Consider the following 26,748-nt stretch of genomic DNA (forward strand, 5'->3'; position numbering starts at 1 on the left):
TATTTTTATTTTATTTTTTATTTTATTTGTTGGGGGGTTTTTTTAACAAAAAGTCACATACAAAATTACAGTAGAAAGAAATGAGGTATAAAACAAATTTACAAAACTATTTTGAGAAAATATTCACGCTTTCATGTTTGTAAATTTGCACTTCAGCATTGACAGTGACGTTCGGCGAGACTTTGCGGGTTCCTGCGATCAGCTCTCTTCGGAGTCCACGTGTCCGTCATGATTCCCACAGCACAAGCTCTCCAAACTCTTGCCCAAAATAGCACCATATAATGCTGGCTCTGTCATTATCATCTCCCTATAATACAATTTGTCGGAAATCCTTAGAAAGCAATGTTGTGGCAAACACGACAACATTTAATTTTCAACTGGGGAAATTGCCTGCTTCATATGCTGGTACAGATATACAAACACCTACTTCGATCGTGTTTGACTGTTTTCTAAAGAACCGACATGCTTTGAAGTACCAGCTTGACTCCAGTGTTTCATCGCCGCTGTTTAAACTACAGTGATTTGGCAGCAGGTGCCTTGTACTTTTCTCTTAAGTGCCTGAAGCTGACAGCTCAGGTCTGAAATGTTATCATCCTGTTATTTGCTGAAGAAGAGATCATCCACAGTTTGCTACATTGTAAACGTGATGTGCTTTTAGGAGTATGTGGACAAATACAGAGACTTTAGAAAAATCTGTTTCAGGCTATATCTTTAAATCATAAATAATTATATCTTTCACTAAACTACATTAGGAGAAGTTCATTGGTCACATACCATTCAAAAGTTTTGGGTTGGTAAGATTTGTATGTTTTTGAAAGAAATCTCTTATGCTCACCAAGGCTGCATATATCTGACCAAAAATACAGTAAAAACAGTAATACTAGAAAATATTATTACAATTTCAAATATTTCTACTTCAAATAAACCTATTTTAATATATTTAAAAATTTTAATTTATTTGAATAAAATAATTTAAAAAATCTTACTCACCCCAAACGTTTGATTAATAAATCAATATATGTGTGTGTGTGTGTGTGTGTGTGACCCTGGACCACAATAGCAATTAAGTCACTGGGGTATATTTAAAGCAATAACCAAAAATACATTGTATGGGTAAAAATTATAAATTTTTCTTTTATACCAAAAATCATTAAGATATTAAGTAAAGATCATGTTTCATGAAGATATTTTCTAATTTTCTTACCATAAATATATATAAACTTAATTTTTTATTAGTAATATGCATTGCTAAGAACTTCATTTGGATATCTTTAAAGGCGATTTCTCCGTATTTTTTTTGCACCCTCAGATTCCAGATTTTTAAATAGTTGTATCTCTACCAAATATTGTCAGATCCTAATAATCCATGCATACATCAATGGAAAGCTTTTTAATATTAGCTTATTATACATGATGTAAAAATCTAAATTTCTGGGTTTTGTGGTCCAGGGTCACATATATGCATTTAAAATGTATTAGACTAAAATTGCATACATTACCAGTACATTATAGTACAGTATAAACAGTGTATAAGTACCTTATAAACAGTGTGGAGGGGCGATTGTAATACCATACAAATGAGACCTCTGATCCGGTAAGTGCTCATCTGTTGACAGGTTATCTCGACTGAGGGAGATGACCCCATCTCTGAAACACCACAGAAGAAAATGAGATTAGTCATTCATTTTGATAACAATTTAATTGATAAGTTACAGTCATATTCAACTTTAACTGGACCACACAAGAAATAAGAGTAAGCTCCAGAGCTTTTGTTTCTTAATAAAGTTGTTCATAGCAAATAACAGTAACTTTTATAAATATAAAATATGACATGATCTACTCTGCTTCATGTTCTGTATTCTTAGTATGAATGGAAGTGAATAGAGCGCAAGGTGCAGTGTGACACAGAAATTGGAGTGAAACAAGTGTGAAGGACTTGTAAAAAAGGGGCATTCACGAATAGCACTATTTCTAATTCGGATTCTGTCTTGCACATGCTTGTGCTGTGCTTCTTTACCTCCTCCAGTCTGTGTAGTAGTAGTGATTGGCGAAGGCGACCATGCTGAAGGGGTAGCTTAGGTCACTGTGGACCACACGTCTCCCTGTCCCATTAGGGGATATACACTCAAGGCGCTTGGTTCCTGTCAAATACCAAAAAAAGAGGTTATTAATAAGCTTTTTCAGTGCCTGTCTGATATTTTGGTATTATCTAATTCAGATATACATGGTCAGAATAAATTGCAACATATGCAACAACTAGCCTATATTGTAAATGGTAAGTTTGTAAACTGGTAGTTTATAGTCTGAGTTTTGAGCGAAGCACACCTGCATCGGCCCAGCAGATCTGGCGTGTGCTGGAGTCGTAGGTCAAAGCATTGGGCAGTCCGATGCCATCCTGTACCAGGATTCTTCGGTTTTGTCCATCCACAGAGGAGCGTTCGATTTTAGGAGCTTCTCGGTTCCAATCAGTCCAGTAGAGTGTTCTGTGTAAAGATCAGAGGGAAAAAAAAGGAATTTTTATTATATAAACAATTTCTAAATTATATAAAATAGACTTTATTATTATTATTCTTTATTTCGAATGTATTTTTTTTCGTATAAATATTATAAAATATATAAATATAATTCAAAAATATAATTTTATAAATGTAATAATTTTTATAAAACTGTAAAACAAAATACATAAAATATATAAATATAATTTTATGAGTGTAATTATATTTAAATTTTACAATTATAATAAAAAATTTGATACATTTCAAATATAATTATAAAAAAGTAATTATAGATTATGCAAAATGAAAATTTAGCTTTGCCATTATAAGAATATTCAAATAAATATATTCAGAGAAAAGTTAAATTGTAATAATATTTTACAATATTGTTTTTACTGTAGTAATCATCACATAAATGCAGCCTTAATGAGAATAAGCAGCTTCTTTCAAATTTTCTGACCATCCAAGTTTGCATTTGATGCATTACATTGAAATAAAAGGCTTTTGAGATGGGTGGAAAGATGGCACACAGTTTAATTTAATGCAAGTGTTGAAATACATGTTTTCCTGAATCTAGAAATATACAAAACCGCTCTGCTCTATTTAGCATTCATTTAAACAAAATGTTTTAAAGAAAGGCCTATGAGAGAATCTCAGTCCCTCGGGAAATGGTAAATATAACAAGCCTACACTATGGCTAAGCTGAATCACTCATTAGACAAAAAAATAGAGATATAACCACAAAGTATGTTACTTTGGTCTCTCCCTGAGGATTTAGAAGCACAAAATCACAATTTCAGGCTATTTGAAGTTAAATAAATTTATAAGACCAACTCAGTTGAGCAGAAAATCAGCTGACAATGCAGTTTTACACAACTCCTTGTGTAATTAAACATTTGTTTCATAAAATTCTTGACAAATGCATCAGATTTCAACCCATATGGCCTGTTAATCAGAACCATCACCTCATGCATGGATTAATGCGTCACCGACCGTAAGAACAAACTAGCAACATAGCCCAAATCACAGCACCAACAAACATTTAGCAGCTATTCTCATGGCCTGTGTGGTTCATGTTATATCTCCTGTCCTCCACCCTAGTTCAGTGACTCCAGATGTTGCAGATGCTGTGTTTGAGGAGTTGCTGGACCACACGTTCCCTGGAGACCTGAGAGCCATACCAGACACTGAAGCAACGCTAACTTCTTGGCAAATCTGTAGCCTTGCCCTCTTATTTTCTCTGCCTCCCATACACATTCTGACCTTCTCACCCTCTCACTGCTCTGCATGCTTTACACTGTTCTCTCACTACCTCTCAATCACACTCTTCACAAAGCAGATAACAGCTTTGTTTTGAAACACTCATGTAAAGGAAGCATGGGAAGCTGATGATGGAGGGGAAATGAGGGTTCATTAAATCAGCCACTTATAGGATCAACTAAGCAGTGATGCCCTTTTTAATGGTTTTAATGATGAGTGATCCAATATGCTCAAAATAAAAATACAGAATGTAAAAAAAAAAAAAAATATATATATATATATATATATATATATATATATATATATATATATAAATATATATATAATTTTTTTTTATAATATTAAATGCATTGAATGAAGAATTGGTGGCATCTCTTTGAGAAATTAAGATGCATTAGATTTAAGCATGCAACATTCAGACTATATGGCAACAGGGTATGATATTATGCTCTAGAGTTTCTGTTTATTAAATAAAAATATTTCATTTAATGTTTTGATTAAAATAAATAATAAAATAGAACTATACAGTATATGTACAGGTTATAAACATCACAAATTGACCTCTTGGCAAAATACATAGAATTAAAACAGCTTGGGTTATGTGTGCGTGAGTGTATTATTACATTGTTTTTATTTTATATTTACATATATTAATATTTATTAAGAATGTATTTTTAAAATCTAAATAAATATGATAAGGTACAAAAATAATATGCAAGATAGCATATATATATATTTGATATCTTTAAGCAATCTGAAGCACATACCCTGTACGAGAGTCCACAATGATGGCTCTGGGATTTACTAAGTCTGTGTCAAACAGAACACGCCTGCCACTTCCATCAAAGTTCGCTGTTTCAATCTTATCGGATGTGCTGTCCACCCAAAACAGTCTCCTGTGGGCGGCATCTAAAGCAAGACCTTCTGGACTCATCAGAGCTGTAAAAGAATATTACATTATACTATATTATATTGTATTATATAAAATATTAAACAGATTTGAATAATAATTCAAAATAAACATACCTGTGTTGATGATAATCTCAGGTTCTGATCCTGGCTCCAGACTGGCTCGATTGATTGTCCGTGCAGCCAGATCCGTCCAATAAACTTTCCTTTCTCTGCAGTCATAATCAATGCCAACCACTATAGAGCCCTGAAAGAGTTAACAGGAGAGAATTAGTATACTTTTCTCAAAGCCACAGACTTTTCGATCAGTATTTCAATCAATAGTGTGCAAGTCTCACATGTAGAGCAAGCAGCACTGAAGATCTCTGCTTGTCCATCTGTGTGCCATTGAGAGGCAAAACCCCAATCTGTTGGCCCTGGGCATAGAGCAAGGACGTGCCTGATGGAGGCGGGGTCACGTCTGGGCGTGGCACAGGGTGCATGGTGGGAGGGGCCACAGTAGGTATACCTAAAAGTTGGCAGATCATTTTAGCTTGGCAATACAAATGATTTTGTTGGCCCTTATTTTAAATGTGAACATGAGAATGTAGATGTGCAAGCGTTAAACCATGTAAACAGGGTTTTTTCATGAGGAAGCTCTGCGTTTCACACTGAGCAACACTCACAGGCAGGTTTCACAGCATCGTGTGAGCGGGTTCCTGGTACTTCCCGCCCGTTTTGGTCCACACACCAACAGTAGCTGCTGTCTCCGTAGCACTGAACTGGGTTGAACTCCCCGGCAGAGTCACACTTAGGTAGATAATGGTGGGATTCCGGCTGACCTCCATATTGCTGCAGCAGACTGGCTCTCCAGCGCTCACAGACCGTCTCTGGACGCTGGGCTGGAGGAACTGGGTGTCACCAGGATCATATTACGGCACAATATGGGGATATCCATAACAAATAAGAGATAAATCTAGTGAACAATGAAAATTGCCAATGCCTAATCCGGCATGTCATTTTTGGCTACAAAACAGTGAGATGAAATGGGGGGCATTTCTAACTATGGTGAGAAGAGGACACATTCACTGGCGGTGTTGAAATGGACTAAACTTGCTGCTCATATTTTCCTCCTGCTCTGTAATCTGGATAAACACAGGGCAGACTGGACTCTATGCTCTGCTACGAATTAGAGTGATTACTTACACGTGATGTGAAACTACTAAGCGAATTAGAAAGCCTATAATTGATAAACAACAGCATTGTGAGCATGTCAAACATGTTTAGACTTGTAGCCTATGCGAAAGTTGGTGCTAAAATGGTGTTCTACTGTGGTTTTCCGGTCTGTATATATGGCTGTAAGGTAAGTCTATGGGATTTTATTAGCAGTTTCATTGTTCGCCAATACCAATTTGTAGGTTTGCACCATCCACATTAGACCAAAATCCCACTCCACATAGATGTATATATTGGATTAGCTGTGTTTTGGGTTAGGGTTAGGGTTAGAGTTAGGGTTAGGGTTTTGGTTTTATTTAGGAGTAAAAAATGGTTTCATACTGGAAACTTAGTATGAAACTGGAAACACTACATGTGCAGCTGTCTTACCAAGCTCGTCACAATTTATTCCTGGGGTTCCAGGTGGAGATCGGGTCCCCGGTCTCTCCTGTCCCCTGTTGTCCACACACCAGCAGTGACCTGTGGAGCCGTGGCACTGCTGCGGCCTGTACTGACCCTCCTCATCACACTGAGGGATGAAGGCTCCTACCAGAGGAACACCACCATTTCCACTCTGAAGACTGTCTCTGTGCTGCTCACACTGAGTCTTGGGATGACCTTGTATGCAAATGAACCAGATATTATAGAATTTGGGACTTTATTTGAATAAAAGAATGTTCAAATCCAAATCTGCAAGCGACTACCATTTTGAGGGTGGCACAGAAAACCATCTCCATGGTGTCCCAGTTGGCACTGGCACTGGAAAGATCCCGGACTGTTTGAGCACGAGGCCTGGGTGTGGCACGGCTGGTCACGACACTCGTCCACATCTGCACATACCACAGAACACAACGCTTACTCTGTAACTCAACAAGCACCGCATTAACCGCTTTCTCAGGATGTTAGAGTCATACTAGCTGTTGCCCAAATGGCTCCAAACTCCCTCTATCTCCTCAAAGACCAGAGTGCACTGAACAGGAAGGAGAAGACTTAACTGTCCTCTGACCCCTGTGTGTTCTTCAGCTGCGTGTCTCCTACGCACATTCTCTGAGCGGGACATTGGGTCAGTGTTTCAAAACACCCTCCCTTCCCGTAAGATGCCTAGCAGCATCCAGTTTTTGGTTCAGTTTGCTCATCCAAGGCTGCATTCTTTTTTATATAAATATATTTAAAAATGTAATTTCTGTGAATAAATTACTGCAGCTATTACTCCAGTCTTTTTGGTTCTCGAGAAACATTTCTTATTATTTTCAATGTTGAACACAGTTGGGCTTCTTAATTTTTTTTAATGGGCACCGTGATGCATTGATTAATAGAAAGTTCAAAAGAACTGAATTTATTTGAAAACATTTGTAACATTAATATAACATAACGTAACATAATTCCTGGAAAGCATTAAATATACATTTGTCTTTGAATGATTAATAAGAATGTCTAATGTGGAAAACACAAGATTGGTAGAGTTTTGTCGAATCCAGGCACAGGAAATGAAGATGTTTCTTACCCTGACATGTCCGGCCATCAAATCCAAACTGGAATCCGCTCTCGCACTGACAGCGATGGCTCCCAGGCAGGTTCACACAGTAAGAATGAGCACCACAGGAGCTCAGACCTTCTGCACACTCATCCACATCTAAAGAGAGAGAATATCTGCTCAATTACAACCTGTAACCCTCTACTCTCATACCAATAACACTACAAGATTCATTATTTTGGTGTGTGTCAAACATGTCAGTCAGGTGCTGCAGAGAAAAGGCATGCCTTGAGATCCTGCCATTTGTGATGAGATGGAAATATAGCAAGGGATTTCGTCCCTGTTGGAGTGCGTGGGAACAGGCCTGAGGCTCTGGGTGGGTTAAAAGATGGTCAGCAGGAGACCTGGTTTTGATCACTGTTAATTACAGAGAGGGTAAGGAACCCACGATCCCTCTCTCTCTCTCTCTCTCTCTCTCTCGATTTTTCTCTGCTCTTTTTCCTTGACCCCCTTATTATCTATTCTAAAGTGACGATAAAATGATCCTCTAATAGGAACATGATGCCTTAAAACACACACATAATCAAGCGTAGACAGTGCCTTCAGAGTCACACAGGGAAATCCGATTCATTCTGCTGGATTGCTTTGTTCGGATGATTCAAAAGAATCACTTCTCAAATATGAATTGTTTTACAATATTCTTTCCAACTTGTACTCATAAAAAAACCCATCCCTTATGCGGTTCTCACAGATTGGTGAAAAAATGAGAAAAAAAGCTAAGCAACAAGTTATTCAATTTCAAGGAGAAAATATTATATATATTTTTTTAAACACCTGATGTTAGCTTTATGCAAATGAGCTTATTGACATGATGAAATATTATCCACAGAAAATTTCTTCTTTAGAAACTGTCAGCATTATTTTGAATCATTCATCTTATTTGTGATATTAATATGCAATATGGAGCACATAATGCTTTCTCCTCCAGAATGTAATTTTTTATGTGCAATTTTTTTTTTTTTTTTTTATTGGTTTCAATTTGTTCCAAACAACCTATTATAAAATACACCATTCATTGAATCAAATAAAATGAATCATAAAGGTATTTTTAGAAATATTTTTTTATTTAAAATAAATATTATTAAATATTATTTTATCAAAAAATTGAATTTTTCTGATAAAATTGCTGTTTGTGTTCAGCACTGTTTCTGATTAGGTTGTAGCAGATAATTTGTAAAATCAAAATAAAAACAAAATTACTACCAAAATTAATATTAATTAATATTGATCGTATAAGTGTTAATTATTCTTCAATATTCTTTCCAACTTGAAAGTAATCAACAGCTAAGAAAAGATTTACTTAATGCAAATAAGCATTATAAAACTATTTAAAAACTATTTTAGAAACTGTTGACATGACTTTGAAACATTCATCTTGTTCCTGATATTATGCAAACATGCACTGCTGCAGCTGATATACTCCATAACCGTCAATTTCCCATCCAGGGGTGTTTTTCCCAAAAGCAACTATGGTCACAAGTTCTGTCGTTTAACAATAGAGTTCACCGATCACAAACACATTAAACAGCGTGTCTCTGTCAGCCTCACACGCAGCCTAATGTGGCAAGCGCGAGTTGCTTTGTACTGAAACTATAAACTATAGGTTACTAGGAGAGAAATAAAATGCTGAAAATTAAACTAAATTTAAATGCAACCCCCACCTCCAAAAAAAATGCTCTGATTGGTTGAACACTTCACATCTTTTTCCGTTGCTTGTTTTGAATACTGCACGTGAAGAGAGGCATCACTAGACTTTTGTGTAGTTTAGAGTGACAAATCATACCAGAATATTGAGGTCAAAATGCCTAGCTGCTAAGCAAAATGCATACAGTTTGATAGGTCTGGAATCGACAAAAAAAAAAACTGATCTCAAAGCAGACACCATTATGTCTCTATGCTAAATATCACGTGGAATCCAGGTCTCAAGAAAAAAAGAACATCTGTATGAGTACATAGTGAGTTTTCCGGAGGGGAAGGGTTCTTCAAATGAGGAAATATCAGGTGGTCTGAGCCTCCCCAACAAGCTTAAATCTTTGCTTACAAATCTTCCCCAGACTCACCACAACCCCACAGATCTCCCACATTGCACCGAAAGAGTGTTTAGTCTTTCTGTTGTTTGGCTTGGTAACAGTGGGAAGAAGAAGATGAAAGACTGCAGATGGGGGGGAGCCACTGGGCACGCTAATGATTCAAGGAGGGTTTCCTCTACTTTTCGTTTGACTCATTGGATAGGAAACATCTGGCTACCCTAATGTACTACAGTGGTGATGACCCCACCTCCGAGTGACCTGCACTGTTGATGTTACGCAGATGCATGGCCCTAATGAAGGAAGACAAACGTTTGGGGTTATTTCTGAAGTATTCCAGACCCTGGACTGATTAAACAGAGTGTCAAGAACCTGGAATTGAATTTAAAGCTTTCCATATAACTTATATATAAATAACTTACCATAACAGTAGCGGCCATCTCCTCTGTAACCTGTGGCGCACTGGCACAAAAACAGCTGTCCCTCTGCTGGCACACACTGTGCGGTTGTGTCACAGTCATGATTACCAGAGTAACATGGATTCACATCTTCGGGCTCTGGGTCTCCAGCTGCGAAAATATGTGAAGGCAACCAAATTAGAAATAGTAATGCAACAAACTGAGCTTATGTCACTACAAATAACTTCTTATGTAATCTCCATGAATCTCAACTGGACCAGTCCCATAGAAAGCAGAGTGAAACACTTTCATAACAGGGGGTCAACAGAGCTTAATAGTTAAAGCTCATTCACACCAAGGACTATAACATTAACAATTACAATTGTGTTTATTGTTCTAATCCTGTGAGAATAAGACAGTCCACAGCACCGCTATAGTGACAACGACACTGTTTGAATCACTTTCTGAACAAATTTAATCCAGACAGACACTTCATCCAGTAAGGAACCACCAAACTTTAAAGAAGTTGAGCATTTAAAATGGGAGAAGACCATAACCAGATATACAAATAAACTTAGCAATATTACAGATAGAAGACTTTAAGTTAAAATGTGTTAATGATGGATTAGTTTATTACAAATAAGCAGCTTTTTGCTTCACCAGATGTTGATTGATGGACCGGAGTCAGGTGGATTACTTGGATGTTTTTTATCAGCTGTTTGGACACTCATTCTGATGGCACCCATTTACTGATTTAATGCAAATATTTTCCAAATTTGATTTTATAAAGGAACATTTACATTTACATTTAATCATTTAGCAGATGCAAAGCAAAACAAACTCATCTCCATCTCCATGGCCTGAGGGTGAACTATTCCTTAATTCCTTTACTCTTCTTTATTGAGGAAATCTCATGGTTCTTCTAAGGCATCGTTGCAAAAATCCACTTTGTGAAACTCTGTGTATAGTGATTAGTGCCCGTTTATAATACTGACTGACTGTATTGCTGTTTATTCAAGATTCTACACCAGCTAACCAATGGGGAACACGCACTGGAAATGTGACTCACAGATGAATGAGTCACTGCAGATGTTTTAAAACCTCCAGCCAAAATCAGCATCCTGAGGGAAGGCTTCGTACAAAAAAAAAAAAAAAAAAAAAAAATTGAGGGAACTTTACTACTACAACTAGAATTCAAAGGTACAGCACGCACATCCTAAACCTTAAAACTGGGTGCTGGGCAGACAAGTAGTTGCAAAGGTAAACAATGAGTCCGCACACCAGAAAATGCTCCTTAGCAATTTTAATGATTGCTCACCACGTGTAACGTTTCGGGTCCATGTCTGATGAAGGGCTTGGACCCGAAACATTACACGTGGTGAGCAATCATTAAAATTGCTAAGGAGCATTTTCTGGTGTGCGGACTCATTGTTTACCTTTGCAACTTTACTACTACCACCATCACAGCCAGAGCGAACATGACTATTCTGAGTCTTATAAAACTACAAACCTTGAATAATGAGAGTCTTTGTGATAAACGTGCATTCACAGGTGTTGCTTCCCAACAAACCTTTACGATTTCAAATGGTCTTTAAATTTGACCTTTGAGGTCGAAGTACTTGACCTGGAAAACACAACACCTTTAAATGGGTCTTAAAACTCGGGGGGTTCACACACTATTACTAAAACTACAGGTGACATTACCAAAACTCTTAGACCAAGACAACAGGACTTCACTGTGTTCACTCTCACCCATTCGGCCTACCATGAGGGACCCATTGTTGGGACCCTTGGGCCATGCAGACTTCCTTCACCCCCACCCAATGCCTTCTCATCACACATTAAAAACAGCTTGATTTCCTCATCCCAGCCCAGGGACCAATTTGGCCAATTATCAAAGGCAGACAGGAAGACTTTTGTTTGAAGTGAGAGAGAACGAGAAAGACGGTCCCCTTTAAGGTGACTCCACAGGGGAGGGGAGAAGTGGAGAGAAACTACAGGACAAATGTTGCCAAAATGGGTCAGAGATTCTTTTCAACTTTGTGCTAATTAAAGGGACAGCGGCAGACCAGCGGGGCAGAGTGCTGGTTAACATCAGACTTTGAGGAAAACGAAGGGGTGGATGGACCAGGTGGGAAACTGCTGTCACGAACGAGAGAGAAACACTCCTTCTGTAGTTCACACAACAATGTCAAAGAGTGAGATGGGGGCTTTTAGAGCTCAGACCCATTAAAGCTCCAGAAGAAACAGAAAAGCAATTGAAAGTCCTAACACACTGACCATCATTGTTTGAAACATTGAACAAACCCAAGACATCATAATTTGATTTACACAAGTAGGACATGTTTCTAGACCAACATCCATCCATGCTACCAAAAACCCTGTAGGCTAAAGCATAAACCTATGCTTTAGTTAAGTTAAAAATGTTCCCTATGGTTAAGAAAAGTTCAATATTTTCCTTCAGTCTTGTATATAATGTTTAATTTAATTTAAGAGATAATTTATGAATGTAAAAGATATTTTATCTTAACCTGCACTGTGCTTAATAAAAATTTTGATAGCTATAAAATCAGGCTCTTGTTGTTGAGCAATTTCTCATCATTCTTCAATAAAATAAAATAAAATACAAATAAAATAATAAAATAAAATGTTTCCATAATTAAAGTCTTAACTTTCTGGTCAAATAGAGATATTGCTTTTTCATGCTAGAAATTAGTTTGACCAGCATGGCAAATACAGTTTGATTTGCAGCTGAAGAAGCATACGTGAATACATTGTTTCAAGCATTCCTGTAGCTCACACATTAGATCATGCTGTGCACAATGCCAAGGTCATAGGTTTGACTCCCTGGAAATGCATGAACTGATAAAATGTAGAACTTTAAAAAATAGATAAGAGCTGTGTTTGCTTCTAAGGTGTTGCCAAGATGGCCACCAAGTGAACTGCCTTACCTTAAAGGAACATCATTAACCATATGAAACTCTAACAGATGGTCTGAAATGACTGAGAACTGAGATCCAGCTACATACTCTTCATATTCACAGTCAGCAAGACCATAATGACATGATATATGGTCACATATAAGCGTGTGAATCCACCTAAGTCTAATCTAATATCTTAGATGTGTCAGCACTGAGTCTAATTACCATATGTCAGTTGTGCCGAACACACTGGACAGACGGTGGCAGCTGTGTTTTCCAGCCTCAGCCAGAGACCATGCATGGCTCTCTTGGGTACAGGGATTCAGGGATGTCCCTCTGTTTCCACAACATCACTCCGCAACTATTCCTCTACCCACCACCCCATTATGGATACTTTGTCTAAGTGAACACAATAATAACAGCAGTATGAATTTCATCACACTCATAGGTGTTATATATCAACATCTGGAGTAGATTGTGCTCAGCAAACAGTAAACACTCTCAGAGTGCACGATCGGACCCAAATGCATATCCCTACCTCTGAAAATATACTCTTGCATATATATAAATATAGATACTTAGGGTGACGATTGCGCAACTCTAGGATCTTATTCGGCCCACAAACTAGACACAACACAGCTGGTGATATGCTCATCCCTACCACACTTATCATTCTAAAGTCAACATCTATAGAACCACCCAGTAACCATACCGCCATACAAAGTGCAATGTAATGCACCATCGTCCCACTAAAACCTTTTTTGGGATATACACAGCCTTACAAGGTCACAAACCGAGGGGTTAAAAAAGAAACGTTTGATTCATTCCTCAAGGGAAGTCGCTGGATAAAGGGATTTGTTACAAACGGCACACACAAAGCCCCATAAAATGCTACAGGCTCACTTCACAGACATAGCTCATTTTAAGTGCAGTCCTCCTCTCTCTCCAGCCACTGGGTCTACAATCTAATGCCGGGCCATGGTAGACTGCAGCAGGTGGTTTGGGGGGGGGGGGGGGATGGCAATGTAAGGCCTTTTGTGAGAGCCAGACATCTCATTGCCACATCACTCAGCATGTTAATAGAAAAAGTATGCCAGAAATGAGGGTCAGTCTAAATGAAGGGTGAGCAGGAGGCCATATACAGGGAGACTTAAGTATGGAAGGTTTTATGCAGATTTTCCACAAAAACTGAGAAGAGGACAAAATAAACAATAGAAAAGCTTTCCCCACACTTGAAACTGTTAAGCCAGTGTAATTCCAAACCTGAGTTTACATAATCCTGGGTTATCATGTTAATTGCTTCACATAGTTCACCCTGGAATAGTAATTAGTTGTTGATAGTTAGGTTTAATATTTAGTTCTGAAGTCAGGTTCTGAAAAAACACAATACGCTTTTGCTACTTCCATTTTAAACCTGACTGGACATCAGCATATTCACGTCAAAGCAGTGGCTGGTAATCGAGGTGTTTTCAGCAGGGTATTCATTCCCTGTAACTGTGCTGGCAGCCTACCTCCGAGAGGGCCGATCTTGTTGGTGATGGCGTATCGAAGGATGCGCTCCTCTTTGACATACATAACAAATATACGTTCCATTCTCAGTTCCTGCGTCTCCAGTTCACTGCGGGGCCCGTGATTGCAGTCCCTGAACGTGATGTTCTGTTTGACCTGGAAAGTATGGGTCTCCGCTCCGTTTTCAGCGGAGACGACTGTGAACTCACGCACGGATGTGGAGGTAATCACTGAGAACAGGAAAAAGGCATGAATTTAGAGGAAAGCAATTCACAACAAACTTTGGGCTTTAATTCCAAACCCAAAATCCCACAGGATTTGATTGTTGAGCAACCTCGTGTTGAACAAAATGAGAAATGACTTTTATTTAGAGTGCATCAAGATCAGACACAGCTTCCTCTGAAAGGAAATAGGGGAGATGGGAGATTTTTTTAGCTCACATTGTTTTTTCCTTTTTTCTTTTTTTTAATAGCTAAGCCATTCTCAAACACAACCTCTTATACAATTTAGAAGTTTGGGGTGGATATGTTTTTGAAAGAAGTCTCTTATGCACACCAAGAAACAAAGATGGACAGATATTTTTATTCCCCAATTTCTTCCTCCAGAACTTACATGAAGGGTAATAATGGTAGGTGTCCTTAAACGGCTCTATCTGCACTGTTGCACCAGGAGGGATGAAGGGAACGCTGCCCTGTAAATGAGTGACCACATTGAGGTGGTTCTGGTTATCCAAACCCGTAGCTGTCTGGACAATGCTGAGACGCTGGTTACCGGGATAGAAAGTCACATCGGCACGGCGAGTGAATTCGGCACCTGTGAAACAGAAACGTTCATTTTCAATATGTTTAAAGGGCGCTAAAGAGGTGTGTTTTACTGCAAACAAATACCACAAAACAAGATCCAGATGGGGGCTGTGACCCTTCTAACAGTGCTTGATGAATATTTAGGTGTTTTTCAAAAAAAAAAAAACAGGCTTTTTTATGTAAAGTGAAAACATATTATTATATGATGGAGCACCTGACTTAAATTATGGGAAGGGGTTGAGTAGATGCAATGAATATCAGACTAGCAAAGCCCTTGTGGGACTCTATTAGTGAAAACAAAGCATCTAAGCCTATAATCTCTCAGCAGGAGGCCATGTTTAACAAACATTCTACACCATGAAAGAAGTACATGACGCCTCACCGGTGATACTGAAGCCATTACGGCTGTTTGGCAACTCAAGGGCAAAGAGCCAACCAAACAGGCCTCCAACAGGGGCCACGGGCATGAGGGCCCAACCCACCGGCTCTGGGACCTCACTGATGGCAGTGTACGCACGTCCGTCACCCACCACGATGTAAGCATGCAGGTCGATGCTGTCCAGCTGCACTGCTGTGCCCCCCACCAGTACAGTCCCTCTGACCTTTCCATTCACCCGAAGAGGTGCACCTGAGAACAAGATCGAAAAACCAAACTCACAATGATTTTTCTGCAAGTATCTAGAATCGAGAACTAAATCTAAGAGGTTACAATAAGCATTCATTTTAAGGTGAACTATTTTTTTTCATTTACAATGTGCTCTCAGAAGCAACAATTTCTCTAGTTACTCAGCTGTTTCAGAGTGGTTTTGGATAGTTTTTCCTCTCCATCACCTCCCTCAAAGGCCAGACAAAGCTCCTACTGTGTACACATGCATATCCAACAGCCGAGGAAGCTTGTCCACTGAATATTTTCTCCCAGACACAAACATCTGTCATTCAGCACAAGCCAGACGTGACACTTTGTAACAGGGCTCAAGATTTCGTTCACACTTAGTCATGGAGTCGATGTTCACAGGTAAATTACAGTCAGACAAGGCCAATGTGATGTCACTGTCTTGGAAAGATCCTGTTCCCCTTGCCCCATGAGGGCCGGCGGATGATTCACTAGGGAAATCCGCCCAGACTTTCCAAAAGATCAAGTGTTTCCAACATAAAACCTCCCACAAAATTAGTGTGGCAGCCACAACTCTTAATAAAAAGACTGTGGCATAAGTCTTGGGTATTAACACAACACAAGTTTTCACCAATTACAGACAACTAGCGGCCACTCAGCAGCACGCAAGTGGAGCAGTCAGTAAAAGACCAAGTTTGACAGGAAACAACTGTATAGAATTTGCATACTTAAAAGTGTGTGCAAAAATCCAAATTTTATCCTTTGCATTACAAAAATATACATCTTTACTCCGAAAAATACTGTGTTGGAAAGAGAAACACTTGTAATATATCCCCAGAGATGTACTGTAAATGTTTCAGAACAAGGTCATGTTATGCATTATTATTTTTACAGCATTGCCGCCGCAGTCTTACCGTTTGGCAGGCATTGACGGCCGTTTCCGTAGAATCCGGAGTTGCAGTGACAGCAGAAGCCGGTGGAATAGTCTGTGCAGTGTGCGTTCTGACTGCACTGCTGCTGGAAGCGCTCACATGTCTCTTTATTATCGGTTGAGTACTGAATCACTACAGGAGAGAGCGGAAAGAGACACAATTTGCTCTTAAATAGGCTAGTAAAGTCAAACCCAGTCATAAGTCATAGGTTAAACTCCTACACAATCTTGAGTTCTCTCTGGATTGTTTAGATGGATCATTATTCTGAATAATAGGAAGTCCAAGTCACAACACCGAATCAAATAATATATAAATCAAAGTAATCGTGCTTTAAAAAAATGAAAGACCTACTTAAATGATACTTGCGTGCCCATATATGGACATTTTACGATTTTTGTTTTGAACTGATAAGCTTCTTTTTTGGCCATTTTTGGTGAATTTTGAAATTAATTTTGTACAATACTGTGTAATTTAAACTACGCTGGTGTAATTTATGAGCCAATTTGCTAACATTAAAGTATATTTAAATTTGTGAAACTAAAATATTAAGCTCCACTGCCTCAGTTATTTTTACTAAATGAATCTCACTGGATGAAAAACTGGAAATTTCCATTAACATAAATAGCATAATGTTTTATTAAAATGTGACAAAAGTGGTTTTAATATTAGTCAGATATATTACTGGATAATTGCTATGTTAATATTTTGAATGAGCATTTTTGCATTTTTTATTTATTTTATTTTAATTGTTAATTCATTAATTTCATGTTGTAATTGTTTATTTTTTATTTTTTCATTTATCATTTTTCGCTTTTATTTATATATATATTTTTATTTGTTTATTTTTTTTCAACATTTTTCATGTAATATTTATATTTTGTTTTACTTCAGGTTTATCTTAATTTTAGAAAATATTTTTATAAAAATTTGTCTAAATTAATTAACATTTACAACACTGCTACCTAAACACATAAAACATACTGTACACAAACAAACATTAGAAACAAGCAAAAGTTACAATATTACTGAGATGGCGTATGGCAACAGTTGTTAAAGTACGATTGGTCAGTAAAATTTTTAGGGCGGTGCTTAGCAAAGGTTGGTTACGGATCACAATCATTTAACTCTTACCTCCAGAGTCAAAATCCACTTTCTCCTCAACACTGAACACTTGACCACCAGAAGCGTGAGGTGGGACATCCTGTACTGGGTTCGGGTACACCTGCAGAATTGCGTGCTTTGGTAATGGCCGCTGAGGCTGTGTCACCTCCTCCGAGGGGAGTTTATGGGGATCCGGCGGAGGAAACCCGCCTGGATCAGACACTGAGGGCTGAGGTGGAGACTGACCAAGAGGCACCTTCTGGTTGAGACGCTCCAGTAGGGAGGAGTCCTTCTCTGGCTCAAGAAAGTCCATTGTGTTGGGATCTTGGAAGTCTGGATCAATGGGATCATACTCCTCCTCATCTGTTTCTGTGTAGTCTTCATCAGGGAACACAGCAACCAGGACTGGGGGAGCTTTGGTTAAGACAGCCTCGTGCTGTGCAGGAATAACATTCTGGAAGGAATATCTGTTTCCAATGTGGAAGAGCCAAACTCCAGGCTCTCCAATGTTTCCTTTTCTGAGGAGAATTAAAATATTACATTATAAACATAAAATTTTAATCATTCAAAGTTTAAATATTTTAAAATTGATCAAAGAAATGTTTTACATTAATATTTTTATAATATAATATAATATATAAAATTATAATTGAATATAAAACATAAAATATATTTTAATATAAATTAATAAATGTATATCAAATAATAATTAAATGTTCTGTTTTCAGTGTTTGGGGAAACAAGATTTTCTCTTTTTTTTTTAAGAAATTAAATTTTTCAGCAAAGATGCATTAAATTGATCGAATGTGACAGTAAAGACATGTACATTGTTACAAAAGATTTTGTATTTTTAAATAAATGCTTTTTTTTTTCAACTTTCTATTCATTCAAAAATCCTGAACAATAAATGTAACATGGTCTCCACAAAAATATAAAGCAGCACAACTGTTTGTAATATTCATAGTATATTTCAGCATCAAATCAGCATATTAGAATGATTTCTGAAGGTAAAAGTAATGACTGCTGAAAATTCAGCTTTGCTACCACAGGAATAAATTACATCTTAAAATATATAAAAGTTGAGAAAAGTTATTTCACATTGTAAAATTGTTTCAAAATCAAAACACAAATCAATAACAATCTAATGATAATATAATAAAACAAATTTGTTTCTGAGTATTTGTTCTCTAATATTTATGAAAGAAAAGGCTATTTTATTCTAACTTTTTTAAATTAAAAATGGTAATTCCTCTGACACTTACTGGTAAAGGTTCTTGACGGACTGCTCATTGCTGGTGACGCTGTAGTACGGCCCCTCTGTCCGAGAAAAGAAGAGGAAGGACAGTTCTCCTCTGGTGAAGCCAACACGAGCTGGAAGCTCAATTTCGACATTGTAAGATTCTTTGGGTCGTGTCCCAAAAAACTGCAGGCCATCCTCAGGATATAGGAAGAGCGCATAAGTATCCCTCTCGTTGTATGCAAGCACCACTTGGAATGTGTTTACCTAGAAGAAAGAAGAGCATTACTCAGGGCTCCAGAATCTGTGCAGCACTTTAGAAGGTAATAAAACTTTCAAGACATATCACCTGTAAATATTCCATCATATACTGTAAATCTATCTAAAAAAGCTTACTTAAGAACTTCCTTCTCCTTAGTTTTGGACAAAGTGGTTTCCAAGAGATTTGTTTCCTGTGTGTGCATCAATCAGTACTGGAAACCTGGACCAACTACAACATCGGAGAAATCCAAATATGGTGTTTCTAACAACTTCACTGATTTTAAAAGCCTAGTAACTCACCAAATGTGCTCCTACAAGGAGTTCCCCACATCAGTACCATCTCTGTTTTTTTTATTTCTGCTTTGTTTCAATAAAAAAAATTGTCATAGTTTTAATAAACGATTACAACACTGATTCTAGCTAAAGTACACTGCCCTACTATCCTTTTTTGCAACTGCAAAACTTGAAAAATATTTAATATATAAATAAGGAGGCTTGATCCAGTTGCTGTAAGAATGGGGAAAGTTACATTACATTTTGATTGGAAATGATTCTACAAAAATTATTTTCAGAGTAATGATGAACTGTTCCCAATAAGACAATAAATGTCTATTATTATTAACAAATTTGGTCTATTTTGATTTCATGTTGACTTAAAGGGATAGACCACCCAAAAATGAACACAAAATAAGATATTTTAAAGTATGTTGGGAACCAAATTTGACTTTCGATTGACCATTGCATGGACAAAATAGAATGGAAGTCAATGGGAACCGAAACCGTTTGTTTCCCACGTTCTTCAAAACATCTTCTCGTGTTCCGCAGAAGACTGAAGTGCTTACAGGTTCGGACATGACATGAGGGTGAATAAATGACGACATAATTAAAATTTTTGGGTGGACTATTCCTTTAAGTAAACTTTTCTAGCAAGATATCTGAATGACATTTCAACACGGATATTAAGATGCCTTCCCCCTTTCCAGTCTCTCATGTACACATGCAGAGAATGTGTGTGAAATTCCTCTCCTCTGTTTAGTAATCCAAGCTGTCCCGACTGGAGCCATCACCTCCACAAAACAACCCCCCAATACCAGAGAGACAATGCTGCATCTGGCTTTCAGAGAGCCTCGGGCTGCCTCATTCCCCAGCATGCATCTCTCCCGGATCCCCTCACCCAACCCTGCTGCCTTCAGCTTCAAACTCCTAATTGCAGGACCACACTGCCTCGAAGCAGTACAGAAATACACCCATAAACAAGATTGTTTAAAGATGTTATAGTGCCAAAAGAAAAATTAGGAACCCACAATGAAGAGGTTTATGTACTTGAGATGGTACTACATCAGTGCTATTAAAGTAAGCATCATGATCATCACAACAATAAAACAGTATTTTCTTTCTTCATAACGTTTGATAAATGTATATTTTATGTAAACTACCGGTTGAAAGTTTAGAACAATAAATATTTTTTTATGCTTTTGAAAGAATTGTCATATGCTCATAAGCCTGCATTTATTAGATCAAAAATGTAGTAAAAGCTTCATTTTCTGCAGCCTTTACTTCAGTCTTCAGTGTCACATAATCCTTCAGAAATCATTGTAAAAAGGTGCTCAATTATTAAAAATAGTTCATATTACTATCAGTGTTGAAAACTGCTTTTTGCTACTTAATATTTTGTGAAAACGGTTATATAATTTTCTTTCAGGATTCTTCAGAAAGAACAGAATTGTTATGTTTAAATATAAATAATTTGTAACATTATACATATCTTTACTGTAACTTTTTAAAAAAATCAATTTAATGCATCCATGCCTAATTATTTAAGTATTTTTCTGAATACTTAGAAAGCTACTGAATACTGAAAACTGAATTGGTACTATGTGTCTTCCATTCATGGATTATCACCTTCAAAGCCTGCAGACAAACAGACATCTGGGGACTGAAGGGGACACAAGATTAGATAAAGCGGTTTACATCCCAAAGGCTAACATAAGATATCATCCAGAGATTTCCATCATTTTGACCCCCTGACCGAGCTTCAGCAAACTCTCAGCAGAGAGACTAAGTGTAAACATAGAATATCAACTCAAGGATATGCTTTCTTCAAACAAGTATTAGGCATCTAAATGTGGAATATTATATCTATTTTTTAACAGCCTAAATACCATACTAGTATTTAGTATCTGCTTTGTGCCAATTTTAGCTTTGACTGTGATGATATACCTCATAAAAGTGGCTTCATTAATCGCTTACCCTCATGTCATTCCAAACCCTTAAAAGCTGCGTTCATCTTCGGAACACAACTGAAGATATTCTGGATGAAAACTGAGAGGCTTGAGACTGTCTCATAGACTGCCAAGTAACTTACACTGTCAAGGTACAGAAAAGTAGGTAAACACTTTAGAATAAGGTTCCATTAGTTAATGTTAGTTAACTACTTTCGTTAACATGAACTAAGCAACAACAATCCTTCTACAGCATTTATAAATCTTAGTTCATGTTAGTTTCAACATTTACTAATGCATTATTTAAATCAAAAGTTGTGCTTGTTAACATTAGTTAATGCACTGTGAATTACCATGAACTAACAATGAATAACTGTATTTTCATTAACTAACATTAACGAAGATGAATAAATACAGTAATAAATGTATTGTTCATTGTTTGTTCATGTTAATTAATACATTAACTAACATTAACTAATGGAACCTTATTCTAAAGTGTTACCGAAAAGTATGAAAGATGTCGTCAGAATAGTCCATCGTTGCCACAAGGATGCACTGTTTCTATGGGAATTTATGCTTTGATTTGAAAGAAAACGCACATCCTTGTGGTGCGGCTGACACAGAAGAGCATACGCAGCATACAGTGATGTGGAGAGACACAGAGGAGACTGTTGACAAATTAATTGTTGAATAAAGTCATCTGATGGCAGATAAACTACTCTGACGACATCTTTCATACCTTTCTGGACCTTGACAGTGTAAGATACTTGACAGTCTCAAGCCTCCCGGTTTTCATCCAAAATATCTTAAATTGTGTTCTGAAGACGAACAAAGCTTTTATGGGTTTGGAACGACATGGCAGTAAGTGATTAATGACTAAATTTTCATTTTGGGGTAGAGTATCTCTTTAATAAGTCTCAACTGATCTACCATTTGTTTAGCTTCTAAGTAACAAATTCATTTGGGTCAAAATGTCTTGGTTTGATGGACGCACTGTATTTTATATCAATAACGATATATAAAAGAATGTTTTCAACTCTTTTTTTAGACAAAAACGCTTGAAGAAAAGAAAACTCTTACATGCACTAGTGCACTTTTATGCACTCCAACCAATCAATGCTAAATGCATATAAAATGCAACCTCCAATTGTGTATAATTATAAACCATTGCACCAAAAAAATTATTATATGTTATTGAATTATAAAATATAGTCTTTATTATATTACAATATTGTATTATATTAAAAGATAATATAATTAGAAATAAATGTTTGATTTTAGGGCATTTTGATTGACTTTGTTCAATTAACCATACAGGTAATGTGCTTAATGTCCAGTGTAAAATTTGATAGTAATAAAGATTGACTTGACAACACTGAATGAAAATACTAGGCTATATTGGATTTAAGAAGCCCATCTGACCACTGAGAAACAATCACCTAAAACCTTCCCAAGCATTTCTGTAGTATGTGAGGTGTTAAGAAGAAGATCTAATCGCAGTGGTGACAGGGACAGTTAGTAGCAATTCAGACACACCAATTGTTCCTGTGAATTGTAGGTTAAATTATAAACTCTGGGATAGATTAGCAGGTAAGTGGGAGATGCCACTGTATGTTCAGACACCCTCTGGGTCTGAGATTAGGACAGAAAACAGTAGACCAGCTTTGATAACCCTGGCCTAAAAGGAGCTTGGGTAAAGTCAGACCATCAGGGTCAGATTTAGTAGCACTATTAGCAGTTCTCTTACCCGATTGGATGGGCTAGATCTGCGGATGACCTCCTCGTAAGCGGACACATTCTCCCAGGTGGCGATAAAGGCATGAGTTGGGGTGAACGTGGCATCTGGAAAGCCTCTCTTGACATCCGCTTCCACCCGCTTCAGCACAGTAGGAGACTCTGTCTGCCGATAGAAGATGGATCCTTTTCCGTTGCTGGTGTCAATGTCAGCCAGGAAGGGGGCGATGACGGGGAAGTCAGTGGGGAAGCCGTCATCTACATACTGCTTCTCCATGGGAAGATCCTGAGTTGAGATGATTCCATTGGTGGCCACCTGGAACGAGACACAAAATAGAAGAGAGACATTTATAATGATCATATTCTAATATTTTATTTTAGAATAAAATCAGATTTACAATTTACAGCAATAAGCTCATTGCATTGACCACTCTGAATTTACAGTTTTTCTCAGTCACTTTGGTGCATTTTTCAAAACAGAAATGAAATTTTCAAAACTACTTGTACAACCTCCACATCATCTAGTCATTAATACACATCATAAAACCAGTTTCTCATTCTTTTGAACAAGTTGCGATTGCTATTGTACATTCATGCAATTGATTACGCACATTTATCTGTGGTCTCCTATATTATCAGTTGCTAATGTCATGTTGCTCAAAATGTATTATACAGTTTTCTGTGCAATAGTCTTACCCCCCAAAACATCTAGTCTTTAGTTCATCGTATAAGTCATTAAATGCAAAATGGTTAATCTAGTTGTCATAAACTGCCAAGCACACTTTTTATTTGTATTTTTACACACTATTATTAGATGTTTTGTCAATTTGGCATGAATTGTGCAAGTGAATCTTTACTAATGAAGAGAATGTAGATGATAAACCAATGATAAACCCTTTCTCTGAAATAGCTCAAAGGTTCATCTCATGAATCTTCAGTAGGAAAGCTTATACTGTATAGACAAAGGACAACACAAGAGTTACAAATTCTGAAAATGGAATTATTTTCATCTTTGTTCCCATATTTCCTTTTCTATATCACAATGGCATTGTAAAAGTATTTTTTATTTTTTTATTTTTTTGGTCAGACCACTAGTAAAAGTGTAACTGGGAATTCTATCCAGTCTCTTTCAATCAACATCCCACAAACAGTAATGTGTAAATGTGTAGTTTTGAAATGGATATATGGCATACATAAGCATATGGCATACTGTTCAATACAGTAGTTTACATCAGAACATCCCTCCACTGTTAAATTGACAACATGACTAAGCAATTTGACTGTCTTATCCGTAAACTATGACACAAGGACTTGTCATTCTGATGGCACTGACATGTTCATTGACACAGATATTTATTTTTGAGAGATGAACTAAGGATTTTGAGCAAGAGACTGGCTTTTGCAGGTCATCCATTGTGTTTTGATATTTGTACGAGTTGTTTTGAGAAATGCACTTACTGTTTTGCAAATCTCAAGAATGATTAGAGAAATGTACCAAAGCGACTGAGAAAAACTGTAATTAATAACAAAAAAATAACTAAATAAAATAAATAAAGGAATTACAGAGATTATTGACACAAGTTATACAGGCATTTAATACAAATTTTACATAACATAATAAGGCAAACATTTTTAGTTTATTCATATTCCCATAGGGACATGCTTATCACAAAACGAACAAGAAATGCTTTTTAATTTACAATATAAATGTTTTTAAATTTTTGGAAAACTTAGATTTGGCTTTTAATTAAACAAAACAAAACTTGGTAATTAACAAAACAATGAATTTTCAGAAATCAATTTTAAAATAAAGTCTGATCGGTTGTAATATACTGTGTTTATATATATATATATATATATATATATATATATATATATATATATACACACACACACACACACACACACACACACACACACACACACACACACACATACAAAGTGTCTTTTAATTTAATTATATAAATATAAAAAAATATATATATATACATACACACATGTTAGATAGATAGACAGACAGACAGACAGACAGACAGACAGACAGACAGACAGACAGACAGACAGACAGACAGACAGACAGACAGACAGACAGACAGACAGACAGACAGACAGACAGACAGACAGACAGACAGATAGATAGATAGATAGATAGATAGATAGATAGATAGATAGATAGATAGATAGATAGATAAAACATTATCAGACGTTTATGTACTCACGTATAAGTTAGTGAAGGACGTATCATAGAAGAACATGGGTTTGGTGAGCATGGTCACTTCAGAAGTCTCATCGTCCCCTTCTTGCAGAGTTACATCGCCGTATAACATCCCATGTGGATAGATGTCATGTCTGTGAATGGCTGTGATATGCTGAACTGTCCATGAAAGTTGTAAAAAGAAGAGCGCTATTTTGTCCCACGCCATTGTAATGAACAGCTGTACACATGCAGCTCTTATTCACGCGGCACACTCCGTAACTTTGAATGAGTTGGAGCGCGCGGTGATGTTGGTGATGATGGACATGAAGCTGGAAGTTTGTGATCCAGGCACTAAACGGGAGGAACTGTGGGACGTCACGCGGACGACGATTGGCTGACGGGTGACACACGGGACACCAAAAAATGTTTTAATAATTTGTTCAATGTCGAAATTTATTGCAAATTATGTTAAATGAATATCTAATACTTTTTATAATATTTATATAAATACATGTCGGTGTATGCTATGTCATATAATTTGGAATATAAATATCATTAAAATATAATGTAATAATAATAATAATTATTATATCTAATAAAATATAGCTATTAAGGGAAATATATTATTTTTTGTTTTAAGTTTTATTTTATTAAATTATTAATAAAATATTTTACAAAATTATTAGAATTATACAATAATATATTTTAATTAGGTAAATATTCTGCTTTTTCTGGATAATCGCTAATGTTGTTTTTTTCTGTTATCTGGCAGTTTAGTGATAATTGCTTTAGGATAGATTTAATCCAAATATCAATCAAATTATTCAATCTGAAATATAACTAGGCTATTTTAGATCCACTTTAATTCATTTTAGGAATGTAAATACTAGATAACAAATGGATTAGTGTCACAAATCACTGCTGAAGCTCATCAAAGTCTCATTATGGCTACACAGTGCGCGTTTTTTAGTTAAACTACTATTCCATTTGCATTGTGAATACTGCACAATACATACTTTCTTTCCTTTGTGTATGATTCTTATATTGTATAGATTATTTATTATTTTTTGACAAATAGGCCTTTACACAAATATTCATATAATTCATGTTTTCTTTTATTTCGTCGTTGTGCATTTATCTTGAGAACCGATCACTACACGTCGGTCGTGTTTGTGATGCCATCTAGTGGCCATTCCTATATGAATATTGGACACTTTTTGGAATGGGATCATAACGAAGCTGGAAATTAAATAAAATGAAATAAAAAATAAAACAGCAATAAAATAACGTATGCAGAGTAAAATAACGAGTTGTGCCCTGGCTTAAACCAGGCTTAAAAAGTCTTACGAAGAGTAAATAAATAAATATAAAATGGTATGGTTTTTTGATTGAAATAATTAA

General features: G+C 36.6%; 1 protein-coding gene across 3 annotated transcripts; it reads right to left on the minus strand.

Moving 5' to 3' along the window:
• Positions 1–25,672, minus strand: LOC113060771 (nidogen-2-like). Of its 3 annotated transcripts, none has more exons than XM_026229942.1 (20): positions 25,370–25,672; positions 23,164–23,466; positions 18,959–19,200; positions 17,727–18,214; positions 16,578–16,727; positions 15,433–15,678; positions 14,860–15,060; positions 14,250–14,477; positions 9,842–9,988; positions 7,363–7,491; positions 6,563–6,688; positions 6,249–6,476; positions 5,330–5,545; positions 5,003–5,172; positions 4,782–4,911; positions 4,523–4,694; positions 2,326–2,483; positions 2,018–2,141; positions 1,538–1,647; positions 1–307 (listed from the first exon to the last, which is right to left on the minus strand). In XM_026229942.1, exons 1-19 carry the CDS (start codon positions 25,571–25,573, stop codon positions 1,539–1,541), a joined length of 3,771 nt encoding a protein of 1,256 aa, XP_026085727.1. In that variant the 5' UTR covers positions 25,574–25,672; the 3' UTR covers positions 1–307; position 1,538. The 3 variants fall into 3 exon arrangements, with proteins under 3 accessions (XP_026085727.1, XP_026085726.1, XP_026085728.1); XM_026229941.1 differs by having other exon boundaries at positions 5,330–5,554; XM_026229943.1 differs by lacking the exon at positions 9,842–9,988 and having other exon boundaries at positions 5,330–5,554.
• Between the last annotated feature and the right edge of the window lie 1,076 nt (positions 25,673–26,748).

This window comes from Carassius auratus, chromosome 42 (assembly GCF_003368295.1).
Source record: "Carassius auratus strain Wakin chromosome 42, ASM336829v1, whole genome shotgun sequence".
Lineage (NCBI taxonomy): Eukaryota > Metazoa > Chordata > Actinopteri > Cypriniformes > Cyprinidae > Carassius > Carassius auratus.